At 52.0% G+C, this 25,242-nt stretch overlaps 4 protein-coding genes across 14 annotated transcripts; 2 read left to right on the top strand and 2 right to left on the bottom strand.

The window, feature by feature from the left end:
* The first annotated feature begins 17 nt into the window (after positions 1-17).
* On the top strand, positions 18-9,742 carry LOC126047341 (kelch-like protein 31). 2 transcript variants are annotated; one of them, XM_049820856.1, is made up of 3 exons: positions 18-271; positions 3,610-4,818; positions 6,260-9,742. In XM_049820856.1, the coding sequence occupies exons 1-3, from the start codon at positions 18-20 to the stop codon at positions 6,990-6,992; spliced, it is 2,196 nt and encodes a 731-aa protein (XP_049676813.1). In that variant the 3' UTR covers positions 6,993-9,742. The 2 variants fall into 2 exon arrangements, with proteins under 2 accessions (XP_049676813.1, XP_049676812.1); XM_049820855.1 differs by having other exon boundaries at positions 148-260.
* Positions 9,743-9,829: 87 nt separating this feature from the next.
* On the bottom strand, positions 9,830-13,511 carry RPL11 (ribosomal protein L11). The gene is made up of 6 exons (XM_049820895.1): positions 13,426-13,511; positions 12,885-13,035; positions 12,334-12,440; positions 11,830-11,961; positions 10,923-11,033; positions 9,830-9,905 (listed from the first exon to the last, which is right to left on the bottom strand). The coding sequence occupies exons 1-6, from the start codon at positions 13,429-13,431 to the stop codon at positions 9,876-9,878; spliced, it is 537 nt and encodes a 178-aa protein (XP_049676852.1). The 5' UTR covers positions 13,432-13,511; the 3' UTR covers positions 9,830-9,875.
* Positions 13,512-13,716: 205 nt separating this feature from the next.
* LOC126047345 (sodium-dependent phosphate transport protein 3-like) lies at positions 13,717-20,000 on the bottom strand. 10 transcript variants are annotated; one of them, XM_049820868.1, is made up of 12 exons: positions 19,071-19,903; positions 18,568-18,740; positions 18,090-18,323; positions 17,898-17,985; positions 17,421-17,507; positions 16,919-17,037; positions 16,543-16,704; positions 16,206-16,338; positions 15,973-16,120; positions 15,579-15,669; positions 14,897-15,047; positions 13,717-13,794 (listed from the first exon to the last, which is right to left on the bottom strand). In XM_049820868.1, exons 1-11 carry the CDS (start codon positions 19,165-19,167, stop codon positions 14,916-14,918), a joined length of 1,464 nt encoding a protein of 487 aa, XP_049676825.1. In that variant the 5' UTR covers positions 19,168-19,903; the 3' UTR covers positions 13,717-13,794; positions 14,897-14,915. The 10 variants fall into 10 exon arrangements, 9 of the variants coding, with proteins under 9 accessions (XP_049676825.1, XP_049676824.1, XP_049676826.1 ...); XM_049820867.1 differs by having other exon boundaries at positions 13,745-13,822; XR_007508550.1 differs by having other exon boundaries at positions 13,763-13,822; positions 14,538-15,047.
* PPT1 (palmitoyl-protein thioesterase 1) lies at positions 19,914-25,090 on the top strand. Its single transcript, XM_049820889.1, has 9 exons — positions 19,914-20,039; positions 20,387-20,496; positions 21,309-21,436; positions 21,721-21,791; positions 22,679-22,781; positions 22,875-22,965; positions 23,482-23,580; positions 23,798-23,869; positions 24,326-25,090. Exons 1-9 carry the CDS (start codon positions 19,931-19,933, stop codon positions 24,446-24,448), a joined length of 906 nt encoding a protein of 301 aa, XP_049676846.1. The 5' UTR covers positions 19,914-19,930; the 3' UTR covers positions 24,449-25,090.
* Positions 25,091-25,242: the final 152 nt, after the last annotated feature.

The following is a 25,242-nucleotide window of genomic DNA, read 5'->3' as shown; positions in this document are numbered from 1 at the left end:
CGGCCCTGGTGACGGCCATGGCGGTTGCGGGCAAGAGTTCGGCGGGTGCCATCTTGGGACCTGGCGGGGAGGAGGCGGGCAGCGCCATCTTGAGTGCTGGCAGGGCGCTGCTGAGGGGAGCGCGGCCGCCATGGCCGCCCCTCGCCGGGGCAGTGGTGCCACCTCCGGCCCTACCGCGGTCAGGACAGTCTTTCCTGACGCAAACGTCGGTTCCTACCTATTCCCGTTGTCTCCCAACGGCTCCACCACGGCTGTTGGAAGTGAGTAGAAAGTAGGTTTTTAGATTCGTTCATGGCCAAAGGCAAATTGAGCAGGGCCACAGCTGCCCAGGCCGGGGGCTCGGAGCTGCCCCTCTGCTCGCTCAGGAGAGCAGGGAAGGCATCAGCAAGGTGATGTCCCCCATGTCATTTCCGAATGTCCTGATGAACCCCTCCATGGTGGAGGCAGGTCTTTGGCTGCCTCCTCGTTGCCTCAGCCTTGGCAGTGGCCAGGTAATCATGCTTGGCCTTTGGTTTACTGCCTTCTCCTGGTGCTGGCTGCAACGATGCCCTTGGCTGGAGCAGTGCTACCTGAATCCAGCCCTTTCCATGTCTTTTGGGACTCGGCTGAGGGCGTCTGTCCTCGCATCACCCCAAAAGCCTGCTGTAAATGTAGAAGTGATAAGAGCAGTCAGCTGGCTGGGAGGGGAGAGGAGGGAGGAGGATGTCGTGTGGGGAAAGTTGAGGGTCTCTGTCTCTCAACCTGCAGAGCCCTGTGCTGGTCAGAGCTTCCCCTTGGACTAACCGAGCAAGGTAAGGAGCAGACCCAGTCTATAGACAAGTCATGGAGAATCAGAGCTCGCCTAGCAGGATTTGCAGAGACCTTGTGTGGGGCATGGGAACTGCTGAATAATGGAAATAATGGCATGGGGAAAAACTTTGTTGTTTTCTAAAATGGGGCTGGAGGAATTATTGGCAGCAAAATAGTGCCCACAGCTGCAGTGTCCAGGTAGTTTCCCAGGCCAGCTCGGTGTTTGCTGCCAGTCAGACCCTGCTTGAACCCAGAGCTGTGGGCACCAGCAGGTAAAGGAGAGGGATTCTGCCTGTTTGCTTAGATATTAAAATGAGCCTGCTGTAACTTCCTGCAGACACAGTATCACCCAGCATAGGTCCTGCTTTGCTGTTAGCTCAGTAATACGGTGCAGGGCTGAGATTAGCAGCACTGAAAGGATGTGAGGACAACCACTGTCTTTTAAGAGAAGTTTAAACAGCTAGAAAAAAGCCCTGTCTTCCCTCCTTCCTGTCTGGGTACTTTGAAATCTCTTCATACCAGCTCCCTAGATTAATCCAACAGCCAGGATTAATCTGCAGAAAAAATATCCCTTTCAAGTCACTACAGTGGTATTTCAATCAGAAGCAGCAATGATGTCCCATTTTTAATTAACTGCAGGTAGTAAAGGTCGCTCTGCCCTCCTGCAGCCAGACACTGGAATAACATGAACACGTGCTTCAAACCAGAGTCTGTCAAAGGTGCCCAAAGGGGACAGGCAGGATTCCATGGACATCAATATGAGCCCAAAACTTCTCACAGCTCCATTGTACTTGTATGAAGTGTAATCCAGTTAGAAGACCTCTGTTTTATCCCCGAACAACTTCCCCCCTTGACTCTGAGTGGGGTGGACAGGGCAATGGAGAAAGCCAGCTGCATTGCTGGGCTTTCCAGAAGGAATTAAGAAGGCTTTCGGAGATCAGCTAGCCCAACTGGGATGCTAGGCTTCACACCAGGCACACAAGAGCTGCTGAGCACTGGTGTCACCTCTCAAAAATGGGGTCTGGAGCCCCTGAAAGGGGGGTGAGCAGTTTTATGGACAGAAACACTGGTTTGCTGCAGACACTGTGCTTGTTTCTGTAACAAAAGGTCAAAATCCAGGCCATCTGGGGAGCAGAAAGGATCAGGCAGATCCTCAGCACAGCCCAGTGAGAGCTGACACCCGGGTCACTTATTTCACAAGGCCAAACCCTCCTGCCCCAGCAGGTTGCAGACCTCGACCTGGCACCCGTCCTGCTAGGACAGGTCTCAGCGTGGGGGCAGCAGAATGGTCACCTTCCTGCAAGACAAGTCCTGCTTCTCTTTGGCTTTGTTAGCAGCAAGGATGTTTGTGCAGTGTCATATCTTGAAGAGATACAGGTTTGAGGGATCTGGATAGAAGGCCTGGAAAAATGATATTTTATATTTATTTAAGCAATATTTAACCTGTATTTTCACTTCAAATCCAGCTGAAAAGCTGAAACTGCAAATTTTCTTGGGAAATGGATAGTCTGAACAAAATGTGTGTTTGGAAATATCAAAGTGGTGTTGCTCTGAAAGGATAAATCCCAGTTCCTTTTCCCAGTCCTGAGCTGGGTGTTGGAAACCATTTCATATTCAAACACACAGAGAGAGCAGCATTTGCATCCCAGTTTCAGAAGGGCTGATACCTACTCCAGGATATGACACTGTGATAGATAAGCTCTCAGTTGTGTAAATTGGGGTAGCCCCATGAAACGCCACAATACCAGGGATGGCTCAAGTGCTTGGGACTTTGCTCCTGAATCCTGTTGGCTTCTGTGTCATCCCTGCCCTCTCTGCTCAACTCAGCCAGCTGTGCTCGGCTGGGCTGGCACTGCTGCTCTCCCCCTCAGACTCAGCCCTGAATCCTCTTTCCTTCTTGGGAGGGACTTTTACTAAACTTTTCCCTTCTCTGTGCTTTTGCTGAAGTCTCATAATGCCCCCCTTCTTTGCCTGGTGCTAAATACGAGCTGATTACTCAGTTCCAAGAAACCTGATCTTTATGGCCAAGCATAATAAACAGTACCCAGACATGTGAGACAGCGCAGCAACAGCTATTTCTGGCCAGTAGATTTGTTCCCTCATATATTGGCTGCTCCAAGCTCCCTCAGAGGAGCTGAGGTCACTGCTGTTTCAGACTGGAGTTTCAAACTGGAATTTGGGAACATTCAAAAGCTGGATTTTTGTTGTTGCTGTTTCCTCTTTCACCTGCACTCTGAACTGGTCACTCCAAAGGGCAGCTGGCCCCACTGGTTACCCAGCAGTGCCTCACTGTGCCCAAGGGGTTGAGGGGGAAATGCACACCCTTTTCTATGCAGTCCTGCAGTGCTGGGACTCATCTCACCTCACTGTTGTGTGGAAACCTCTGTCAGAGCTGCTTGGACTTGATTCACCCCATCTTGCATGTCAGGCAAAATACACCCTGCAATCGCCATCTCACTCTGCCTGGAGTCGTGTCACCCCAGACAGCAGAGCTGTCAGCAGGGCCAAGCACAGTCCCACACCACAGGAACCAGTAGGTGCTCCCAGTTTCCCAAAGCAACCACCCAAAATCCCCAGTCTTTTTTTAACACAGCGAAGGTGCTGGTACTGGCTGAGAGTTTCACAGTCGTGGCCCTTGATGCCTTTCACATGGCTCCGAGGTGTACAGCGCTTGGGAGGCAGTTTCCATCCTTCCCTTGGCCTGACCCAAAGAGTGTATGAGTCAGTGGGAGTCTTTCCTTTACTTAACTGAATGTCTTAAAGAGCAGAAGAATACCCATACCCCTGCTACAAGGCTCCTCACCTCTCCTTTCTCACCAGGTCCTGTTCCGATTCTACCAGGATGGCACCCAAAAAGAAAACCAAGAAGCCCAAGGTGGATAAAGAGGATGCATCCATCACCCCGGTGATGGTGGAAGATGCTTTGCTAGATGTCGAACACCTCAATCACCTGAACGGTTTGTACGACAGCGGCTCCAATGGCTTCCACTGCACGGCCACGGAGGTTGAAGCGTCCGACCATGGAGCCAGCCTTCTGGAGGGGATGAACCAGATGCGCCAGAAGCGGTTCCTCTGCGATCTCACCATTGCCACCAAAACAAAGTCCTTTGACGTGCACAAACTCGTCCTGGCTTCCTGCAGCGAGTACTTCCACCGCCTGCTGCAGAGAGACCCTCAGCTGCACCGGGTGGAGCTCCACGACATCTCCCCACTGGGCCTGACCACCGTCATCACCTATGCCTACACGGGGAAGCTGAGCCTCTCGCTGTACACCATCGGCAGCACCATTGCCGCAGCCACTCAGCTGCAGGTGCCAGCACTGCTGAACATGTGTGGTGACTTCCTCATTCGGGAGATGGCCGTGGAGAACTGCGTGTACATCGCCAACATCTCAGCCACGTACAGCCTCAACCAGGTGAAAGATGCCACGCGGAAATTCATCCGGGAAAACTTCCTGGAGTTCTCCAAGACTGACCAGTTCATGAAACTCCCCTTCGATCAGATCAATGAGCTGCTGATGGATGATGGCCTGCAGATACCTAGTGAGGTTGCAGCCTTCCAGATCGCTGTCAAGTGGCTGGAGTTTGACCCAAAACGGGTGCGATATGCTGCTGACCTCCTGAGCAACATTCGATTCGGCACAATCTCAGCTCCAGACTTGGTCAACCATGTGCAACCTGTGCCACGCATGATGCAAGACCCGCAGTGCCACAAGCTCCTTGTGGATGCTATGAATTACCACCTGCTCCCCCACCAGCAAAACAGCCTTCAGTCACGGAGAACCAGGATTCGGGGAGGCCAGAGGGTGCTCGTCACAGTTGGGGGTCGTCCAGCTTTGACCGAGAAGGCTCTTAGCAGGGACATCAGCTACAGGGACGCAGAGGGAAACTGGAACAAGCTGACGGAGATGCCAGCAAAAAGTTTTAACCAGTGTGTGGTGGTGATGGATGGATTCATCTACATCGCGGGTGGTGAAGACCAAAATGATGCCAGGAACCAGGCCAAGCATGCCGTCAGCAGCCTGAGCAGGTAAGGGGCTCCACCTGGCCACACAGACCCTGGGGAGGGGTTCAGAGCTGTGCTGTGTTTGCCTGTGCCCCAGCATCCCCCATGGGGTGAGGGATGAGTGCGTCAGAAAGGTTCCTCTCCTCTATCAGTAACGAGGAGGTAGGTCTGGCCCCTGGGATAACGCTGCCAGGGAGAGGCAAATGCAGCGAGGCCCAGCACAGGGTGCTGGTCTGTGAGACCCAAGACCTGGAAACCACTTCCAGGCATTTGGTCTGTGTGACCCTGGCCTGGGCTTCCCCTGGGGACTTTGGGGCCTGGGCTGTGCTGCCCACATCCTCCGGCAGCACACAGCACCGGTGCAGGATGAGGGCAAGGCAGGGCCTCTTCAAAGCTATGAGGCTCCTGGAGAAATGGGAGTCCTTATTATTTAGCATTTTGTTACTCTGGGGAGCTCCCCTTTTCGCCTGGTGGCTATTCCTCCAGCCAGTGCCAGCCTCGACCCAGTCTCTAGTTTGCCTGGATTCATTTTAAGGTAGATTTACTGTCTGTAGGATTCCTGTTGCCCTTCAGGCTTTCTTCTCTCCACCTCCATTTCTCTCTTTGTTATTTAAATAACAAGGTTTGTTTCCTAAATCCCCATAAACCTGTCAATGGATTGCCAAGGGATTACTGTTCAAAGAAAGGAGGAGTAACCATGGCAACATGACATGCAGTATTTTGTTTGCAACCTAAACCTGAACTTCCTAGCGGCTCTGCCCACAGCTTGGCTCAGCCACTTGAGGCTCCACATGCAACACCGTGGGCACTGCTCGAGGCCAGCCCTTCATGGCCCCTGATCACCACCCCTTGGTTAGGAGCCATTACTGGTCTCTTTCTGCTGCATGGAGTGAGGTTTCAGGGACCCACTGGCAGGTCTCCTTTCTATTTCTGGCCAGTAGGTTATCCATCTTTTCCAGCCTGGCCTTAGTCCCCGTGGCATCACTCTGGGGCCACAGCCGTTCCAGTTCCCTCTGCCACCTCGTGGGTACACAAGGAGCCGGCTTCTTATCAAGTGCCTGGCTTTGACCTGGCAGGGTGGGCAGGGAAGGCCTGTCCCTTGGTCCTCTTCTACCTGCCAAGACCCAACAGAGGGGACAGTAACAGTGCTTGGGGACACCTCAGATGAGTAGCACTCACCATTTCCACGCCAGGCCAGAGCTTGTGGTGGCAGGAGCAATGCTGAGCCATCCCAAGGGTTAGAGCGGCAACAACCCCAGCAGTCACAGGCAGGATCCAGTCCTGTGCAGTGCCATTGCCTCCATCTGCACTGCCCGTCCAGATGCTTTTTTACTGCTCGAGAAGACAGAGAGGCTCTTCCAGAGCACAAGTTGTCTCCTCCGAAGGCAGATATTTGGCAGGGCCCTCTTCTCCCTGCAACTCTGATGCTAGTCCTGGACAGACAGATCTGCCCTTCGTCCCCCAGGTACGATCCACGCTTCAACACCTGGCTGCACCTGGCCAGCATGCAGCACAGGAGGACACACTTCAGCCTAAGTGCCTGCAATGGGCTCCTCTACGCTGTTGGAGGGCGCAACGCTGAGGGCGCGTTGGCATCTGTCGAGTGCTACGTTCCCACCACCAACAGCTGGCAGAGCAAGGCAAGCCTGGAGACGCACCGCTGCTGCCATGCCACCACTGTCATTGACGGCAAGCTCCTGGTCACAGGCGGCTACATCAGCCATGCCTATTCCCGCACTGTGTGCTGCTACGAGCCCAGCACTGACACCTGGAGGGAGCAGGCAAGGCTCAGCACCCCCCGGGGCTGGCACTGTGCAGCCACTGTGGCCGACCGAGCGTATGTGCTAGGTGGGAGCCAGCTGGGTCCCCAGGGTGAGCGGGTGGACGTGATGCCCGTGGAGTGTTACAGTCCACTCACAGGGCAGTGGAGTTATGTGGCACCCCTGCCCACAGGGGTCAGCACGGCTGGGGTGGCTCTGCTGGAGGGGCGCTTGTGCCTGGTGGGTGGCTGGAACGAGACCGGGAAGAAGTATCAGAAATGTGTGCAGTGCTACAACCCTGACCTCAACGAGTGGACCGAGGATGAGGACCTCCCCGAGGCCACCGTGGGTGTCTCGTGCTGCACCATCATCCTCCCACGCTCCCCGAGCTCCAGGTCCCGGGCTAGCTCTGTGGCCTCAGCAGCAGCCAGCACATAAAGAGCCCTGAGTGCCACATGGCTTATGCCAGCAGCTAGGGAAGGAGACCAAGCTCAGGAGTGTGGGGTAGCTGGATGGGGAGGCACGCTGATGTTTGGAGTCACTGCAAAGTCTCATACATTCTTGTTCCATCATGGCAAGTTTTGGGCTCCAGGAGAGTGTCTTCTGAGCTGCCTGCATCTTCATCCCGCAGCTTAAAGCGGGGACTGCTCAAGTGGGGCAGACACGGAAGCAAGCAGGACAGAACAGCTTTTCTCCTCAGCCTGCAGCACTGTATCGCAGCATGGATTGGAAAAAAATGGAAAAAAAAGAAGAAAAACAAACTAGAATAACGCAGGAGAAGTTATACTGTAGGAATAGTATCATGAGACACTTTCAAAACAACAGTAGTATTGATATTAGGTACAAGAAAGTGACAGATCTAGAACAGACCCTGTTGCTCATGTAGCATTTGTTCAATGGAAGGACACTTAATATTTACTCATTGAAGCTAAATGCCTTCAGACCAGGAATAAAGTGAATCTTGATAGCAAGGAAAACTATTGGAGCAACTCACTAAGATCTGTTGCTCTTCCAAGTGCTGTGCTCTGGCTCAAGCAGAGGGAATCAGGGAAGTGCCTGAGGATGCTATGAAACTCCAAATTTAAGAGGCAAATAGTGCCCTGAAAATAAGTATCAGCTGGAGCAGAATCCCTTCACATCTAAACCAGGAGTTCTCGCAGATATATTCCTAGTCAGGTCCTGTTACTTGTACCATCAAGCTGACAGCTTGATTTTGAACTCCATCAGTGCTTCTCCATAACTGGAAAAGCAGAGTCCAACCTGTAAAAGAAGCAATTAGGAAACTTGACGGCAAGCAGTTGCTCCATGCCTGGGGACCCTCCCTGTCACTGCATCTGAGACAGTTACCAGTCTTCATTAAAACCCTGGCTGCCCTTTCAGAGTGCACAGGGGCTGCAGACCCAGCCTTACAGCGCTGCAGAGCAGACTCAGGCTCTTGGGCTGAGTACATCAGGACAAACCACACCACAGCACTCCGAACCCTGCCCTGGCAGGTCTGAGATACAGTCCCAGAGCAGTGATAACCTGTGAAGAGCAGGAGGTAAGAGAGTGGTGGTTATTTCCTGGTCTCAAACCCATGGTCATGACAAGACATCGCACAACAGTCACGTGCTAAGGCCAGCATCTTCTGATAACAGGTCCTGGAGCACATTTACACATGATCCTAGACAGGCTCGTCACCTTTGTCTCAGGCCAAGACAACTACACACTACTGAGCATCCAGGCAAACCCTCCTGGTTTTGTTCTGGTCTTTTTTGCACAACACAGTAAAATTGCATCCAGGAAGCCCCTGAGCCCCTCAAGGGAACCTCAATGTGCCTTGAAGATGCAAAGACAAGAGCTTCAGCAAAGCAGGCTGGTTTGCACTTCCTTTTGTAACTCGCCAAAACTGAGCAGCTTGTAGAAGTTACAGTTCACATAAAGGTCTTGATCTTTCTCTTGAGAATTCTCTTTCTCAATTAAGAGTTCACATTGAGAATAAAGCTACATAGAGGCAGAACATAATTCCTGTTCAAATTCTACTCCCCTCTGTGCATTTTAGCATGCCCAACACACACTGCCCTGTGCATTTTGGAGTGGGTTCCATCCTGAACAGCACTGGCAACCTCCCCTGGTTTACAACTCCAAACAGGCTTGACAAGGGAACAGTCTAGTCTTTGAGACAACACTGCATGATCACTGGTGCCAGCGTGTGCAGATTTGGATGGAAGTGAGTTTGTTCCTTCATTTTTTAATTATTGTAAGATGCAGGAGAGGACTGAACACTGGGCACAGAGGCAAGGGTGTTGCTGAACTCCACTTGTGTGAGCTGTATTGTCCTGCAGGGAATTTTCTCTTTAAACAATAAAGGCCATTCCTTTGCAGGGGAAAGCTGTCTGGCTGTCTCATTAAAGCAGTGTAAGTTCACACTCCTGAAGTATTTTAATAAACAAGTCAAGATTCATCCCCTACATTCCAAGCACATCCAGTAATTGCTTCAGGATTTCTACGGAACATTGAGAGCACCACCATCTCCGGGATAGAAACAACTCTACCAGCTGCAGGTACAGGCACTCGAGGTCACTCACACTACCCACAGAAGCAGCACGGATCAGGGCTTTCTGCTGGCTGATCTCAGCCCTCTCTTGTGGCACCAGGCTTGAATCTCGGCTCAGAAGCCTTGCCAGTCCCCTGGCACCACCAGCATCACAGGCCTTGCCCATCCCCTCAGCCCCTTCCAACCAGTCCTGTCATGCTTGCTTAGACAACCCTCAGCCACATCTTGGCTTTATGGCTCTGCTTTATTAAGAGGATGCATGCGCCATTTCCTTTGGCTTCCCATTGAACTTGCACTCCCAATAGTTCCTAGAGCAACCAAGTTTCTTCTGCTAATTCAGAATCCCTCATTCATTAAAGAGCAGGCTGCTGTTAAGACTGTAGGTCAGTCTGTGGAGGATCAGAACCGGCACACTGACTTACTTTGTTCTCCTCAGGGATTTAACCCTCCAGAAATTCTGCTCTACTACTCCATTGGTAAAAAAGCATTATTTTTTTTTTCCTTCTTTCTACACCCATCTGCAGACTCTAGTAAAAGCTCTATATATTATTTGTGCAGTTGGACAGTACGGAAGTGGAGACTGTATCCATGTAAATCCAACACCTGCTCCTCGAGAACAGCATGTTCTCTTCAAGTGCACAGCATCAGTCCATGTCCTTCTGGTGCCTTTCCAGTGTGACCGACCCTTGCTCCCAGCAGCTTCTCAGGTCAGGAGCCCCCACAAAATTCACAACAGAAGTTAAAGGTTAGAAAACTTTATTTGCTTTTTTGGTAACAGGAACTGCTCATTTACCAGGAAGGATGATGCCATCATACTGTGAGACAAAAAAAACAAAAAACAAACAAAAAAGAACCAAGTGAGAAAGTACCATCAGGTAAAGGTGCTGGACTGCTGTGCAGAAAACTGGGTCACCACACTCAGTCCAAGTCAGGCAGACAACACTGACATGAAATACCAGTTCTCCTGTAGCTAACTGCCTTTCTACTTTGCTGCTGTGCTGCTAACTTCCAAGCAGGGCTTTGTTGAGATAAGCATTAAACTCCACTCATCAGCCCAGTGAAAAAAGCCCCATCCTTCACAGGTTGATCTGACCAGAACTACACTTGTCTCTTTTACAGTCCCAGGATTTGGCCCTGAAGGTAACTAAGCCACAGTAAGCAGAACCAGGCAGGATGGAGGCGGGGGGATGGGGCACGGAGAAAAAAAAACAAAAAATCCATTCAGCAGGAGCAGGCTGGCGCCCATCCTGTGCAGGGTATCACCGGTGCAAATCTAGGCAGAGTAGCCAGTAAAAAGCCTCCAGACAGACCACCCACCCTTTCCACCTCTGAAAAAGTATCAGTAGTCCCTATCTCTTGAGCATTTCCAATCAAGCTTTCGGCAACTCCTGTTCCTTATCCAGTCTGTGTCAGAGGGGGCTACGGACAGATAAACCCAAGAACTTGTTTTATTTGGATCACTCCATCCTCCAAGTCTGGTAGCTGAGCTAGGAGCTGTGTCAGATAAACAAATCCTAACCCTGTCTTGTCACTTGTGATCCACATACACACACCACCTCCCAAAAACTGTGGGAGACAGATTTATGCAAGAGCTGATACTTCCAGCTATCCTGCAAGAGCTGCTCTTTCAGTTCAGCACACACAAAAAAGGGGTATGAACAGCACTTCATCCTCAAACACGGCTTCTACTGCCCTACACCAGTAAAAAACAGTGATTTAAGCAGTGATCAGGATCTCCTGCCCAGTGACTTGTTCCAGCCCTTCCACAGTGAAGCATTTTTCTGATACTTGCTAGGAAACTCTTGGGATACAAAAATAAAGATGGACTTTACCTTTTGCTGAAACCAGCGCATGGCTTCTTCCTTTCCAATTCTGTGCTTGGCTCCAATGTTGCCAGTCCTGCGCTTCTTGTCAGCAATGCTGAAACCAGGCCTGCCCAGCACCTGTCAGGAGAGGAGACCCACAGCACTATTTCATTCTGGCATTTTGTTTTATTTTCTTAAACTTAACAGTTTTCTAGGAGGCAAGGCTAAAATTTCCACATCAGTAACTTCTTGTTGTCCCGTCACATTCAAGACTGAAAGTGTTCTCTTCTACAGCCTCAATGTAAACTGAAAACTAAGTAACTTCTGAGCAGCCAGGTAAACTGACACAGACAGCTCCTAGATTGGGTGACTTAGCACATACACTGACTCAGAGAAACCAAAATGAGTATGGAAGATTCACTATTCCATACCCAGAGGCCTCAGCTCTCAAGAAAAGATACACTGAACAGCATTGCTAACGTACAGAACACCTTCCCTCTATTTCAGAGATTTAGCATGAGGCACAGCAGAATGGAATGACTCAAACACACCAGCCAGCACCACTGCTACATGACCCACCCCCAGCACCCTAAACACAGGGAGAATCTTCCAGCAATGCAGCCCATCTTTCAGTCCACATTCCTGAAGCTCCTCCTGCTCCTTCCTTCTCCAAACCTAGCACAGCTGTTTCAGTGTTATCCCAGGAGTACCAATAACAGCCACAGTATTTGCTTCTGAAAAGCAAATGTGAGACATGTCATAAATCAGGGATTTTACAGCAGCCCTAGGAATCCCAGTTTAGACTTGGATTTTGTTGACATCTTTCTATCTTCCAGGACCGGGCAGCAAGTTAACATGAGCCAGTTATCATTCTAGGTTCCTTCTAGAGCTTTCACACAAGTCCAGTAGCTGCAAGGAAGCAAGGAATACGCACCACATAAAAGTCCAAGCCGTAGATACCAATACTGGGATCATATTTAATCCCCAGATCGATGTGCTCCTGGATTCCAAAGCCAAAGTTCCCAGTGTCTGAGAAGTTGTTTTTTCTCAACTCGTATTCTCGCACCTGAAACATTTGTTGTCAGTCAGTCCCGTGTGTTCCAACTGCTACCAGACCGACAACTTGCTTACATGCCAAGTCTTTAACCCTATGATTTTGCTCCCACAGCCTGCTCATAAAATCACAGCAGTAAAGACAGAACCTCAAGAGAAAGCAGCAACTGCACCCACTGGCTCTTAAATAAGGATGAAACAGCAACCAGAGAAACGGTGCAAACACAGCAGCCTGTGTATCAAAAGCTGCTCCCCCAACCCTTAACACCCACGACTAAGTGTAACTAGATCAGATGCGACATTTCAAAGCACACATCTTCTCAGTTGGTACAGATTAAGTTTTGCTCTTTCACAAATCAAAGATCCAGACCAGCCAAATCCTCACCTTCAACCCCTTCTCCAGAATCTCCTCTGCTTTGGCCCCGCGAACCGTGCAATGAACAGCAATCTTCTCATTTCTCCTGATTCCAAAGGATCTTACAGTGTATCGTGCTGTAGGCAGCAATAATTACACTTAGAGGCTATTCAAAGAATTCCCACCCAGGGGATACACACCTTGCTTAAGAAAACCAAAGAAATTACTTTAAAGCAAAGAAAAAAAGAACCACACGTTCCCTCTTTGGGGACGAGGGCAGAGCAGCAGCCCAAGTCTGGAGGCAGAGCTGAACTGACGGAAACGACCACCAGCACCTGAATATTTAGGACCCCCAATTCTTACACCAAGGCCCACATCAGAGCAGACCTCCCCACCCACACCGGCTCTGCCAAAGAGCCTCTTCCCTGGGAGCCACACTGCCACTTCACCCTCTGCATGCTCAGGAAAGGAAGAAAAACAACCAGAAAACAAACTGCTCCTTTGCAGCATCCCAGCACACACAGCCATCCCCCCCCCCCACCACCCGCCTTTGGCAGCCGGCAGGAAAACCCACCCCTCACCTTTGGAGAAGACGGGGGTCTGGCCCGTCAGCTGCTCCAGCACTTTAGCCGCTCGGGTGAGCCTGTCCCCGCTCTCCCCAACGCAGATGTTGAGGCAGAGCTTGCGGATGCGCAGCTCTCGCATGGGGTTCTCCTTTTCACCTTGGTCTTGCTGCGGAAAAACGATATGGGGGCTAACGGGGGGCGTCCGGGAGACAGCCCACCGCTCGCCCGAACGGCAGGAGAAGGCTTCGCCAGGCCGCTACAGCAGCCTGACACCGAGCTCTCCTCCACCCCGGAGGGGGAACCGCGGCGCCGCCGCCCCGCTTCAGGCACTACCGCGGCGGCCCAGCCACCGGGCAGGCCGCGGCCTGTCATGGCAGCCGCTTCCCCAGGGCGGCCCACCGGCTCCTCCCTGCCCATACCGGTCCCGTAACTCTCCCTCCCAGCCCCCCCCGCTCCCGCCCGCACTGGTCGTGACCCGGCCGGGCCCCGCCGAGGGCGGATGGCGGCGGATAGAGAGGGCTCAGTCCGGTCTCTACCAGCGGCCGCCGCCACTCACCGCCATGATGGGGGCGGGGAAGAGATCAACCGAGCCCCGCCGCGGGGTCTTATGGGACGGCGCCGGGCGGGCGGCAGCGCCCCCTGGCGGCCGGAGGGCGGCGCGGAGCGTTGCCGTGGCAACCGCGGGCGGGCGTTGGACCCGGGGAGGCGACGCGGCCATTTTGTCCCACAGGCCCGTGGGGACGGGGATGCCGAGAGGCCGCCGGCCCTGCCCGCTCTCACCCCGTTAGCCAGGCTGGGACCAGGGCCCGGCTTGCACCACCGTTGAGCTGCTGTCTTTGCCGTGGAGCTCACTCCCGAGGGCGCTGGGGCAGATGGTGGCGGAGAGGGCTGGGGTCCTGCCAGGAGTCCCGGGCTGCTGCTGAGGCTGAGGGGAGTGAGCCGCAGCGGTTTTGCTGGGAGGTGCGGCACCAGAAGGTGTTAGAGCTTCACCGCTCCCAAGCAGCATCAAGTGTAGCTTACCCAAGCCTGGCTCGCAGAGCTTCACCCACCCCCCCACCCCTGAGTTCCTTAAAGGAGACCTGGGAACGTATTTCAATTTCACTTCACTCTTTCAGGGAAGTGTTTGTGGGTTTCAGATCCTTGCCTGGGATCTAGATCCTCTTTTTGCACCACGTTGACTTAGTCTGGAGCGAGGGAGGAGTCGCAGCCCACTCCCTCGCTGCAGTCAGCTGGGAGCAGAGCATAACAGCTTCTCTGGGGACAAGCCAAATTCACACCCTTTTTTTGGGTCCAAACATGTCTTTCGGTGGCCACATCCTGAGCTGAATGCTTGCAATGAGGCTCTCACTCAGTAAGGACAACACCAGCTCACATCTTTTCCTGCTTATCCCCTTCCCTGCCTCCCAGGGGCCATGCTCAGGGCTGCCAGGTTGAACTCTGTAATGCCCTCACTTATTTTTTACCCCAGTTGCTTCTAAAAGGGGATGGAGGATAAATGAATAATCAGCTTGTCTCATTAAGAAGAGAAAAAAAGCGTTAGGAGTCTGTTAGGAGTCTCTGTGCAGAAGGTGTGAGAATCCGCTAGTTAAAAAGTAACACTCTACTACTTCATTATTGATTTACTTAATGTAAGAACAGCTTTGCTGGAAATAGCTGCAGGCTCCTTACAGAGCTCAGCTGACAGCCAGCTTTACCAGCTCTCCATGGATCCTGTTTAGGATCTGTCCACGCTGCAGCATTCCTTCCTGTGGGCAAAGGCTGAGGGCAGGGTTAAATAAATGCACGGTCGGCAACGTGGGTTGCAGGGCTGGTGCCTTCCCAGGAGAGTAGATTGGGATCGGGAGGTGGACAGTGCTGGGTGAAGGTGCTGGGCACTTCAAGAGTCAGAGTGCGCCGTCACCTGAGGATGCTGCAAGGGTCCCAGGAGCAGGCAGGGACAGCTGAGCTTTGCTGTGCAGGCAAGAGCAGGGTAGTGGAGGGAGCTCCTGCCTCACCTGTGCCCGTTTGCAGCCCATTCCCTTGTGTACCTTCCCATGCCTGTGGCTCTCATTGCACAGCAGTGTCCTCCCTAGCCCAGTCTTGGATGGTACCGCTGCCAAAGGCTACGTAGAAGATCAGGCCAAACAAGTTGAGGGCTGCAGATACGAAGAAGGCATTCCTCCAGCCAGTCTGGAGATCCTGGAGGGCCATGAACAGATCACAATGGTATCACCCTTCCCTTTATCTCCATGTAGTGATCACCCAACTACTGCCACCCAATTCACTGGCATTAAAATCATCTCCATCCTCTGCTTGCTACTAGTACCAACAACAGAAGAGCTTTGCTCAACTGAAGACATATGCCAGACCCCCTCTTGTTGGAGATGCATTTCCTGCCTTGGCATTTTTTGAAACACTGTGTGCTGTGCTCTATTCAGGAAGCTTTCCTGCCTGGCACAGAGCTTCCCCCTCACCCCACTCCCTCGACCCTCTCCCCATCTCTAAGTACATCCAGATGGGGCCCATGTGGAGCTCTTCCTGCTTTCTGAGTCATCCCCATGTCCTCAAAATGGTCCAGAGCTCTGGTTTGCCGGCTGCTACATCACATGTGTTTGTTGGGAGAGGGGGTTGGCTTGGAGTAATTTTTGATTTAGTGCAAAGAAAGGAATCCATTTCTGAGAACTGTGTTTTCTTCTAGGGATGTGCTTGTGGTTTGTGGCCCCAAATTACCTGGCTGACAAGAAGTCCAACTGCAGTAGGAGCAATAATTCCTGCGACTATTCCAAAGGTATTTGTGATTCCCAGCAGGAACCCTGCATATCTGGGGAGAGGAAGCAAAGATTTCCTGGGTGAGGCAGAGAGGAAACTGTCACAAGAAGGGAGAGGAGTAGGTGCTGCCAGTCCCTTCCCTCATCTGCATGAATACTGCCTGTCATGCTGAGCAACACTAGGATCTTCCCTGCAAGACTAGGGGGGGATTTAAGCCTTTATTTTACTCCTTAGCTTACAATGCCAGCAGCTACAGAAGAAAAGGGAAGGGAGAGTAGGAGTTGCAGAAGCTTTGGGGGATTGGGAACAGGAAGGACGCAGAGCCAGGGAGGGCACAGAGGTCAGACCCACTTACCTGGGCGCTATATCGATGTGGTTAATATTGATGCCTGCCCCCGTCATGCTGATTACTGTCAAGGCCAGTGTTAGAAGGACCACAACAGCGGTGGAACTGCAGCCAATGTAAGGCACAGCCAACAGGAAGATGGCTGGGAGCAGCATCCCTTGGGAGGAAAAGGGGATGTGTTTTATAACAGGCCACATAAGTGTGTTTGAAAGGCTGGACAGCAGATGAAACCTTGTCCTTACCGAGTGCTGAGAAGAGCTTCCTGACGGCTGCTGTGCCAAGCACTCTCCTGGCTAGGAGGAAATCAGCCAGCAGCCCAGCCAGGATGTGCCCCAGCCCATTCCCAACATAAGGCAGGGAGGAGAGGAGCCCATTCTGCAAAGCAGAGAACAAGTCATTGTCACATCCATGGCACAAAGGAGTGGAGCCAAGAGCTCCAAGACTGTGGCTCCCTTGGTCCCAGAGCCACCGGTCTTCAGGAAGAGATGTCCCTGAGGAACCTCCATGTTCCCAGCCTACAGAGGAACTAAGTCCCATTGCTGTTGCAGGGACCAGCCTCAGCTGCAGGGCAGCACTCACCTCTCTGAGGTCAAAGTGGAGGACGTTGCTCATGAACATGGGCATGGAGGTCAGCAGCATGTAGAACAGCCAGTCTGTGCAGAAGCAGGCAATGGTGATTGCCCAAAGAGGCAGTGATTTAGCCATGGCCACAAGTGGGAGGGAGTGGCCATGAGAGCTGCCCTGGAAGGAATAAAACATCAGCCAGTGCCTCCTTTCCTGTCTCACATCCCCTGCGCAAGCTCTCCAGGCTTTCTTTGGCCTCTCCACCTGCTGCTGAGAAGACTGGGACTAGCTCTGGCCACTCTATAAGGAACCCGGCTGAACTGCCACGGAGCAGTCCCTTTGCCAAGGTGTCTGCAGTGTGGTCAGTTGTGGTTAAAAGGTTTGTGTGTACCTGATGAGCCAGCAACGACACGATGTACTCCTGCTCCCTGGCACTAATCCATGGGTGATGTGCAGGATCCTCGTACACGAGGAGGAACCAGCAGAGGCACCAGACACAGCCAACACCACCTGTGAGGAGTGGGACTCTCAGTCCCAGCCCCTCTTTATGGTGAGCTGTGGCAGAACTCAGAGCCAGTGGGATGGAGGCTGATGCTAGCAAAACAGCGAGGGCAGGAAGATAGAAAGTGACAAACTCCCCTGAACCCGTTGCTCACAGTTGAAGGGGTTGGGTTCATGGCACAAAAGGTTCAGCAAAGGCATGTTCCCTACTAGTACTCCAGCAAAATGGTTTCATCCTGGCCTGGCAGGTGAGAGGGGAGCGCAGAGCTCTGTGTGGGACTAATAAGGATGGAGCTGGTCCTGCAGGGATCTGATGGGGAACCTTTGGGAGCTCTGCCAGCAAATGGCCTGCAATGGGGTTGGAGGAGAAGGACGTGATGGCCATTACTCACCAAAGATGTAGAAGACAAAAGGCCATCCCAGAGTCTGACAGATGATCCCAGCCACAAGGAGAGCAAAGAAAGTCCCAAAAGTGCATCCTAGGGATCAGAAACCAGAAGAGTCATTTTAATGGGACTTTGTGTGACTAGCAGCAAGTGGGACAGTCCTACAGCCTACAGCCTGATTTGTGATGGGAAAATGTGGTGGCACAAATGAAGCACCTGTGCAAACAAGCACCCTTGTATTCTGGTTTACTCCCTTCAGTGTCTGGGTTCCCACCCCTGCCTCAGCCTCACCTGAGCTGAGGAGACAAAAGACACAGGATGGGAGGAGGAGAGGAGGAAAGGCTGAACGCTGCTAATGCTTCTTTGCCAAGGACCCACAGCTTTGAACTTGAGGCTGCTACAAGGACTGGCTTGAAAAGAAGGGGCTGAGGGGAGGTCCTGCACTTACTGAGTCAGTGGTAGGGAAAAGTCCTTGTGCCTTACCAGCATCAGCAATGTTCATGAGCCTGCTGCGTTCCAGCGGAGGGGCCCATTTTGCCCAGAGCGTGTACTGAGCTGGAAATATCACTCCCTGCAAAGATAACAGGAAGCGTGGAGGAAAGGGACATGGGGAATACAGCCAGGGCTAAATAGAGCAGGTTTCATAGCCTGGCGACACCTGGAGCCACGACTGACCTCAGCCAAGCCCAGCAGCGCCTGCAGCCCGATGAGGAAGCTCACGCCTAGCTCTGCTGCTTGGGGCGTGAGGAGGGTTAGCACAGAGGAGAGCAGGAGCCCACTGCCCAGGACAGGTTTCCCCCCGAGTAGCCCTGAGCAGTACCCGCCCAGCGCCTGTGTGAGGCTGTAGCCGTAGAAGAAGGAGCTGAGGACAATTCCTTGAGTCTCAGCACTCCAGTTGTACACGGGGATCTGGAGGAGACAGAACACATCTGTCAAGCAGAGATCTCTGTTTTCCAGGCACAGACTCCTCCAGAAGGGGAGAAGCAACCAGGAAACGCAGCCCTGAGTACAACAAACTGATCTCTCTGCTCCTTTACCCCCCCTTGTCCTCAAGGCTTTTCTCTGCTGCTTCCAAGTCTGTCCTCCCACAAAAGCAAGAGTGGACTGAGCCCAGGAAGCATCTTTCAGTTATCTGCATCGGCTTTCCACTTACGTCCTGAGCAAATGCTGGGTAGGAGCTGTGGGGAGCACTGCCAGACCAGCCATGGGGATGGCTGCTGTTAGTCATAGCGACAATGGCAATGCTGAGGCTGACCCGGAGTGCATATGCCACGAAGAGAGAGATGTGCAGGACCAGAGCCAGGCCACAGCGAGCAGAGCAGAGCCCTGTAGAAGGAGACAGCCCACAAACCGAGGCTGGTTAGAGAGGCCATGGGTTAACCCTAACCCCCTCCTACAGATCTGTGTCACGAGGCAATCACCTTACTGCAGCAACAAATGGCTCTTTCCAGGTACCCTCCAGACATCTACCACTGAGCCCCTGCCCTCCTCCTTTGCAGGGATGGCCGTTCATATCTTCAGAAGGAGAACAGAGGGGCAGAAAGGCAAGGAGACTTGCCCAGGGATGGAGGGGACATGTGGAAGCCAGAGGTCACTGGCTCCCAAGCCCTGCTGAGGCAGCACTTCAGCCCGCTGCTCCCCAGGGAGCGGATTTACCTGTGTGGAAGGAGGGCTGCTGAGCAAGCAGAGGGGCTTCATCCTGCTCTGCTTCCGTCCCGTCCCCTGCCTGTGCGTTGTCCACGTGGCGCTGCATCCTCTCCTGCCTGCAAACGCTGCTGCCTACTTCTCCTCAAGATAACGTCCGTGTCTGTTAGGAAGCAAATCTCAAACATCAATGAACACAGGAGCAGCCGGGCAGTGACCCTTGGCGATTCCTCCCAAAGCCATCACCAGCACGGCGAGAGCAGAGCAGGCTGCTGGTCACAGATGCCTGCACTGCCGGCACAAATGCTTTATGAGCACAGTGATTTACAGCTGCCTCAAAACCTCCCCGGGATGGACTTATTTGCACCCGTTGTTTACAACCCTCGACCACAACAGCCTGGCAGGGCAATGAGGTCTCTCCCACGCCGGGGTGCTCTCGCAGATGCCCCGGGGGTACCCGCTGCCCTCCCTCAGCTGGTGCAAAGGGAGGCTCCTTCCCCATCCCATCCAGTCCTCCCCTGGGAGTAGCTCACGTGTGGGGAGAGGTGTCTCCCCCAGCCCAGAGGGGACCAACGTGGTCGTGGGTCTCCTGGCTCCGTCTACCGGGGCGGAGAGCGGGAGGCAGCCACCTCTGTGCTGTGCCAGGATTTAGGATTTCAGGGACCTGGGTGGGACGGAGCAACACCGGGACTCGAACCGGCTCCTAGAGTGGGAACACTGGGGCCACGCCCCGTCGCCGCTAGACCACGCCCCGTCCGTCTAGGCCACGCCCCAAAGAGCTACCACCGCCCTTCAGCACGGATCCCGCCCCTGTCTGGTCACGCCCCCGCCAGGCCGCGCCCTCGACGCCTGACCTGTGCCGAGCTCGAGTCATGTGCTCAGTCAAGATGGCGGCGTTCAGGGCGGCGGTGGTGCTGCTGCTGGGGCTGCGCCTGGGTTTCGCGGCTACCGCCGTCCCCCTGGTTATCTGGCACGGCATGGGTGAGCAGGGACCGGTAACGGGGAGCGGGGCAGATCCTCCGGTAACGGCTCTGTGGGCGGGGCTGCGGGGCTGAGCTGGCCCGGCCCGCGCACGGGGCCGTGCTGGCACCCCAGCAGGCCCGAGCGGAGCTCGCCGGCCGCTCCCGGCCCCGCTTCGCTGTCCCCCTCCTCCGGACAGCCGGTTTCTGCGGAGGCTGGGAGGTGCTGACTCTGCTCCCCCAGGCCTGTGTGTGCGTTGACGGATCCTGGCCCTGTTGCAGCAGGGGGGTCCTCGTGTGATGTGTGTGGAAGCGAGGTGAGGGCCTGGGCGGCGGCGTGACGGTACTTTGCGACGTTCCCTTTCACAGGAGACAGTTGCTGCAATCCACAAAGCATGGGCTACATTAAGAAAATCGTGGAAAATAAAATACCAGGGATTTATGTTCTGTCACTCAAGATTGGAAGCAACCTGATACAGGTAACTAACTGCTGGCACTCACATTTCTGCTTCGCAGAGTGGTGGCCAGTGTGCGGATCTGAAAGCACGATAGTTATTGCGGTCTTTGTTATTAATGTGGTTCTACAAGGATTGCTGTAGTGCTTTCTCTGCTATTTTTCTGCTTTGTGAAGTAAACAGCTTTGACAGGTAGAAACCAATAATGTCTAGATAATAATTGCAGAAAAGAATTGGGGAAAACCAAATCCCTAGTCTGAATTGGATTTATACGCAAATCCACTGATTAGCACGCTCTCACCACTCCAGGTAATACAAAGGCATGCAATAAGATACTGTGCTAAAGCAGAGCTTTATCCCATGCCGTACTTTTTGATTTACAACCATTCATTCAGTATACATCTTCAGTATAGCAAAGATACAGACTTTTTCTGTGCCTTTGTATTTTGTGACAGTTTTGTGTAGCCCTACTGAATTTATTTAAGTAGTCTCTCAGGATAATGTGCAATGTATGTTATTTTCTGGGATCTGGAAAAGATGGGTGAAGTTTGATTTTATTTTTTTTTTTAATTATTTATATATATGTACAAAATCTGAAGGGACTCAAATTGTCAAGAAGTTTGGGGAAATGTCGCTGTTCCATATTTGCCAGGCAGAGTAGGAACAAAGACATGGTGAAGGGAAATCTCAAAATCTGAGTTTCACTTGTGTCATATTGTGAAAGTTAACATCCTCTTTCAAAAGCAGAACTGTTAGTGGTCTATTTGCAGAGAATAAAATAGCGTAAGCCATTGTAAAGGTACAAGTTTTACTTTCTAATCTGGCTAATCCATCAGGATATGGAGAACAGCTTCTTTATGAATGTGAACGATCAAGTGACAGAGGTGTGCAGCCAACTTGCAAAGGACCCTCACCTGAAAGGAGGCTACAATGCAATGGGCTTCTCCCAAGGAGGCCAGTTCCTGTAAGTTTACACTTCTGTTCCATTTCCAGTGATTTCTGTTGGGTTTTAGGTTCTGATTTTTGAAGTACTAAGCAGATGTAAACTGACAAACCCTTTTGTAACTGTAGGAGCACTCCACAGGAGGCAAGAATGTGTTTACCTGTAGTCCTCCTCTACCAGGAAGGGTTAATTCTCTTTGCAAATGTTGCCCAAGTGCCTGAGCCCACACAGTGGCAAGCTGAGAGCTGCATGTGAACCAGCATTGGTGGCCTGGGCATGCTGAGCGCCTTTATCTTTCTCTACAGGAGGGCGGTGGCCCAGAGGTGTCCTTCTCCTCCCATGCTCAATTTGATCTCAGTTGGGGGACAGCACCAAGGTAGTGTCCTCTTAAGCTACTTCACCTCCTAACTGCTGTGAAGGGGGGGATGCTCTTGTTGGCAGGAGGAATGATAGGAGGAATGATTTTTTTTTTTTTTTTTTTTTTTAGCCTCTTCCTAAAACCTGACTGTTTTCTTGTGAATTAAACTGTATCTTTGCTCCTGTCTGATCTGGTGATCTGCTTTGGCCCAGTTCTTAGCTGACCACATTAATTTCTGTCTTGGTCTTGCTTAACTGGCAATGAGAAGGGACCTTTGTAAGTAGGTGCCTTATTGTCTGGGTTAGAATTCTTACATACTTTGGAAGCACTTGGGATTAGTTGTTTCTGGAGAAGAAATTTCTAACTACAGAGCAAAGCGTTTGTGAAACTAAGCCTTCTGGGTCACAAGGACATTTTACAATCAGCATGTGGAAGGCTAAAGCCCCAAGGAAAGGGAGGTGCTTTTTGCAGTAGATTAAAGAGGCTGTATGAAGTGGAATTTAAGAGGCGTACAGTTAAGAGCGGCTGGCAATGAATTTCAAATACTCTCCCCTGAGGTGTTGTATGGCCTGAGTCTATTTCTTCATAGTGTAGTGGGAAGACCTGTAGGGAATCATCCTGAGACCTCCTGGGAACACACCAGGCGAGCTGGACGGTATTCTGCTTGTCTGCATGCCTCCATTCTCCAGAGCAATATGCTTAGCTCAAGAACATCATCCATTATCTTTATGTGTAATAGTGCCCAGGGGTAGGAGGGCTGTCTAATGAGATTGGAGGATTAAAGGCTGCCTTATTCCCTGGGTAATTCTTGCTACTGCTCTGTAAGAGGGTGGTTCTTTACCAGCTGGAGGGATTAAGGGATTTCAGTTCAGCTTACCGAGTTGTTACACGTCTCCATACCCCAGGCGTGTACGGCTTTCCACGCTGTCCTGGCGAGAGCTCCCATATCTGTGACTGGATCCGAAAGACGCTGGATCTGGGCGCCTACACCCAATCTGTTCAAGAGCAGTGAGTATATTCATCAGGCTCCAACAATGGTGGCTGGCCCCATCTGAGAAGCTCTGGGTTTCCGGTCTGATCTTTGGTTTCTCTCTTCTCCAGCTTGGTACAAGCAGAATATTGGCACAACCCTCTGAAGGAGGAGGACTACAGGAAAAACAGCATCTTTTTGGCTGACATAAATCAGGAGAGAGTAAGAATCTGGCTGATGATGATTAAATGCTATCAGGAGAGCAAAAGCCTTACCAGTGAGCTCATTCATGTTAGTTCTCCCTGGCAGTAGTTTTGCTGGAGTTTCAGGGGGAGCATTTTTTGCCCTGCATCCCAGGAGTGTACAAAGTGTTTTTGCTGGTAGATTTGTGAATGAGACTTGTCCGTGGCAGAGCAGTTCCTGTGTCCCTGCACTCTTTTGGAGTGGTTGGTGTAGATATGACACATGCTTAGTCCACCCATCACCTTTCAAGTGGGTGAATCCTCTTCCCTCCCTGGGAAGGCAGGGGAGGCCCATACCCTTTTTACAGCCTGGGAGGAGGCTGAATGCCATGAGAACATTGAAGGGGGGCTGGTGATAGAAATACATGTTCCTGCCTCCTAGGCTGGTGCAGTCCAGGGTTTTGCAGGTACAGGGCAAGTTGGAGTAGCTGGTTTCCCTGACTGTCTCACCAGGCTTTCCAGTGACTTGGATCTGTTCTCTGTTGCTTTCATCCAGGGCATCAATGAGACATACAAGAAAAACCTGATGGCTCTGAAAAAGTTTGTGATGGTGAAATTTCTCAATGATACTATGGTTGACCCTCCAATCTCTGAGGTGAGGCAGGCAGGGTGGGTGCTGCTTTTGGGTGGCGTTTTGGTGCTTGCTTGCTTGTTACTGGTTTGTCCTTTGGTGGCAGAACTTGAGGTTAGCAAGGAGCACGCTGAGCACAAATGCAGGCCTGATACTGCGCTGTCTCCAGCAGAAGCCAGTGAAAGCCTGCTTATCTCCTGCGAGCCCTTCAGCAACTCTTTCCTTGTTTTTATTCTGACAGTGGTTTGGGTTTTACAAAAGCGGCCAAGCCAAGGAGACCATCCCGCTGAAGGAGACCTCGCTGTACACAGAGGTATGTTCTCCTGGGGGGTTTCTGCCGTTTCCATCCTATAGTGTTCCTGGGACCTTGAGGAGCTCTAAACCCCACAGCTCTGTTCTTCTCACCATCTCTGCTGTTCCTGGGGCATTGCCTCCGCTTGCCAGTAGCTGTCTGGGAAGGCATTTCTCTCCAAGCCAGTGGGAATTACAGTGGTGGTTTCATGCCTGGGTCAAGATCTCGTTCAGCACGTTTAATGAATTCTGCTCCTTTTTAAAGCCTTGCTGTAAGACTCATCCAAAATGCCTTTTCCCTTCTATGAGGAGAAGCTTTGAAGAGCAGAAGTGGAACCCACTCTAGCCTGCCAGCCAGTTCTGCTGCAACAACAGTCTCTGACCATCCATGCTTTTCTCCATGCTGGGTTCCCCAGCCATTGCCAGTGTTTGGCTGTGGCAGGGCCCCAGGAAGTTATGGTCACACTTCTCTCTGCAGGATCGCCTGGGGCTGCAGGAGATGGACAAAGCAGGAAAGCTGGTGTTCCTGGGGGTGAAAGGGGATCACCTGCACTTCTCAGAAGAGTGGTTTTACACCACTATCCTCCCCTTCCTCCAGTGAAGCTAAGGGGAGGCACCCTGTGAGCACGGGGGAGGGTCTACCACTGTAGTTAAAGCAGCTGCTACTGTGCAACAGCACTTTCTGCGTACAAGACTGGGGGGATCTCGGGAAGGGGAAGAGGAGGGGGTTTAGCTCAGCAGTTCCACAGTGTAGCACCTGCTACACTGCAGTAAGAGACCGGGATTTGTCTGGTTGTAATAACACTCTAATATAGGTGGACTGAGCCTTGCACTAATTGTGAAGCACTCCACCCTGCACAGGCCCTGGTAAGTCTACTTCAGTTCTCAGAGCTGCAGCTGTGCTGGTCACTTGGTGATGGCAAAATAATTAGCTGCTTGAGAGGTTTGTGTTCCCTGTTACCTGTTCCTCACAGGACACAATGGCAGTATTAACCAAAATCACTAGTTTAAGAATGCTGCATCTCTTAAGGGGTTCAGCAAGTAGACTTACATGGCTGTATGCAAAGGAAAGATATTACCACCTCTCCTTCAGGATGGGGAAAAGGGCCAAATTTAGGGGTTTCTGGGAAAAAGGAGGGTTTTGAATTAAGTGGGTATTAACAGCTTGAAGAGTTTTCAACTAATGGCTTGTTTTATGCACTTTTGTACAGCAACTGAAATCAATAAAGAACTTTACATCTAACCAGCTGAGAAAAAAAAAAAAGAGGTGAGATTTGACAACTACTGACAATTTGATTCAAGGGGAGTTGAGGAAAGTCTGTACTTCCCCTTGGGAAAGTATTCAAAGCAGTGTAGACAGGGTTAGGCAGCAAAGGGCATCTTGTCCTACCCGAG

This window comes from Accipiter gentilis, chromosome 17 (assembly GCF_929443795.1).
Source record: "Accipiter gentilis chromosome 17, bAccGen1.1, whole genome shotgun sequence".
Classification (NCBI taxonomy): domain Eukaryota; kingdom Metazoa; phylum Chordata; class Aves; order Accipitriformes; family Accipitridae; genus Astur; species Astur gentilis.
This window is presented reverse-complemented; position numbering and strand designations above follow the sequence as displayed.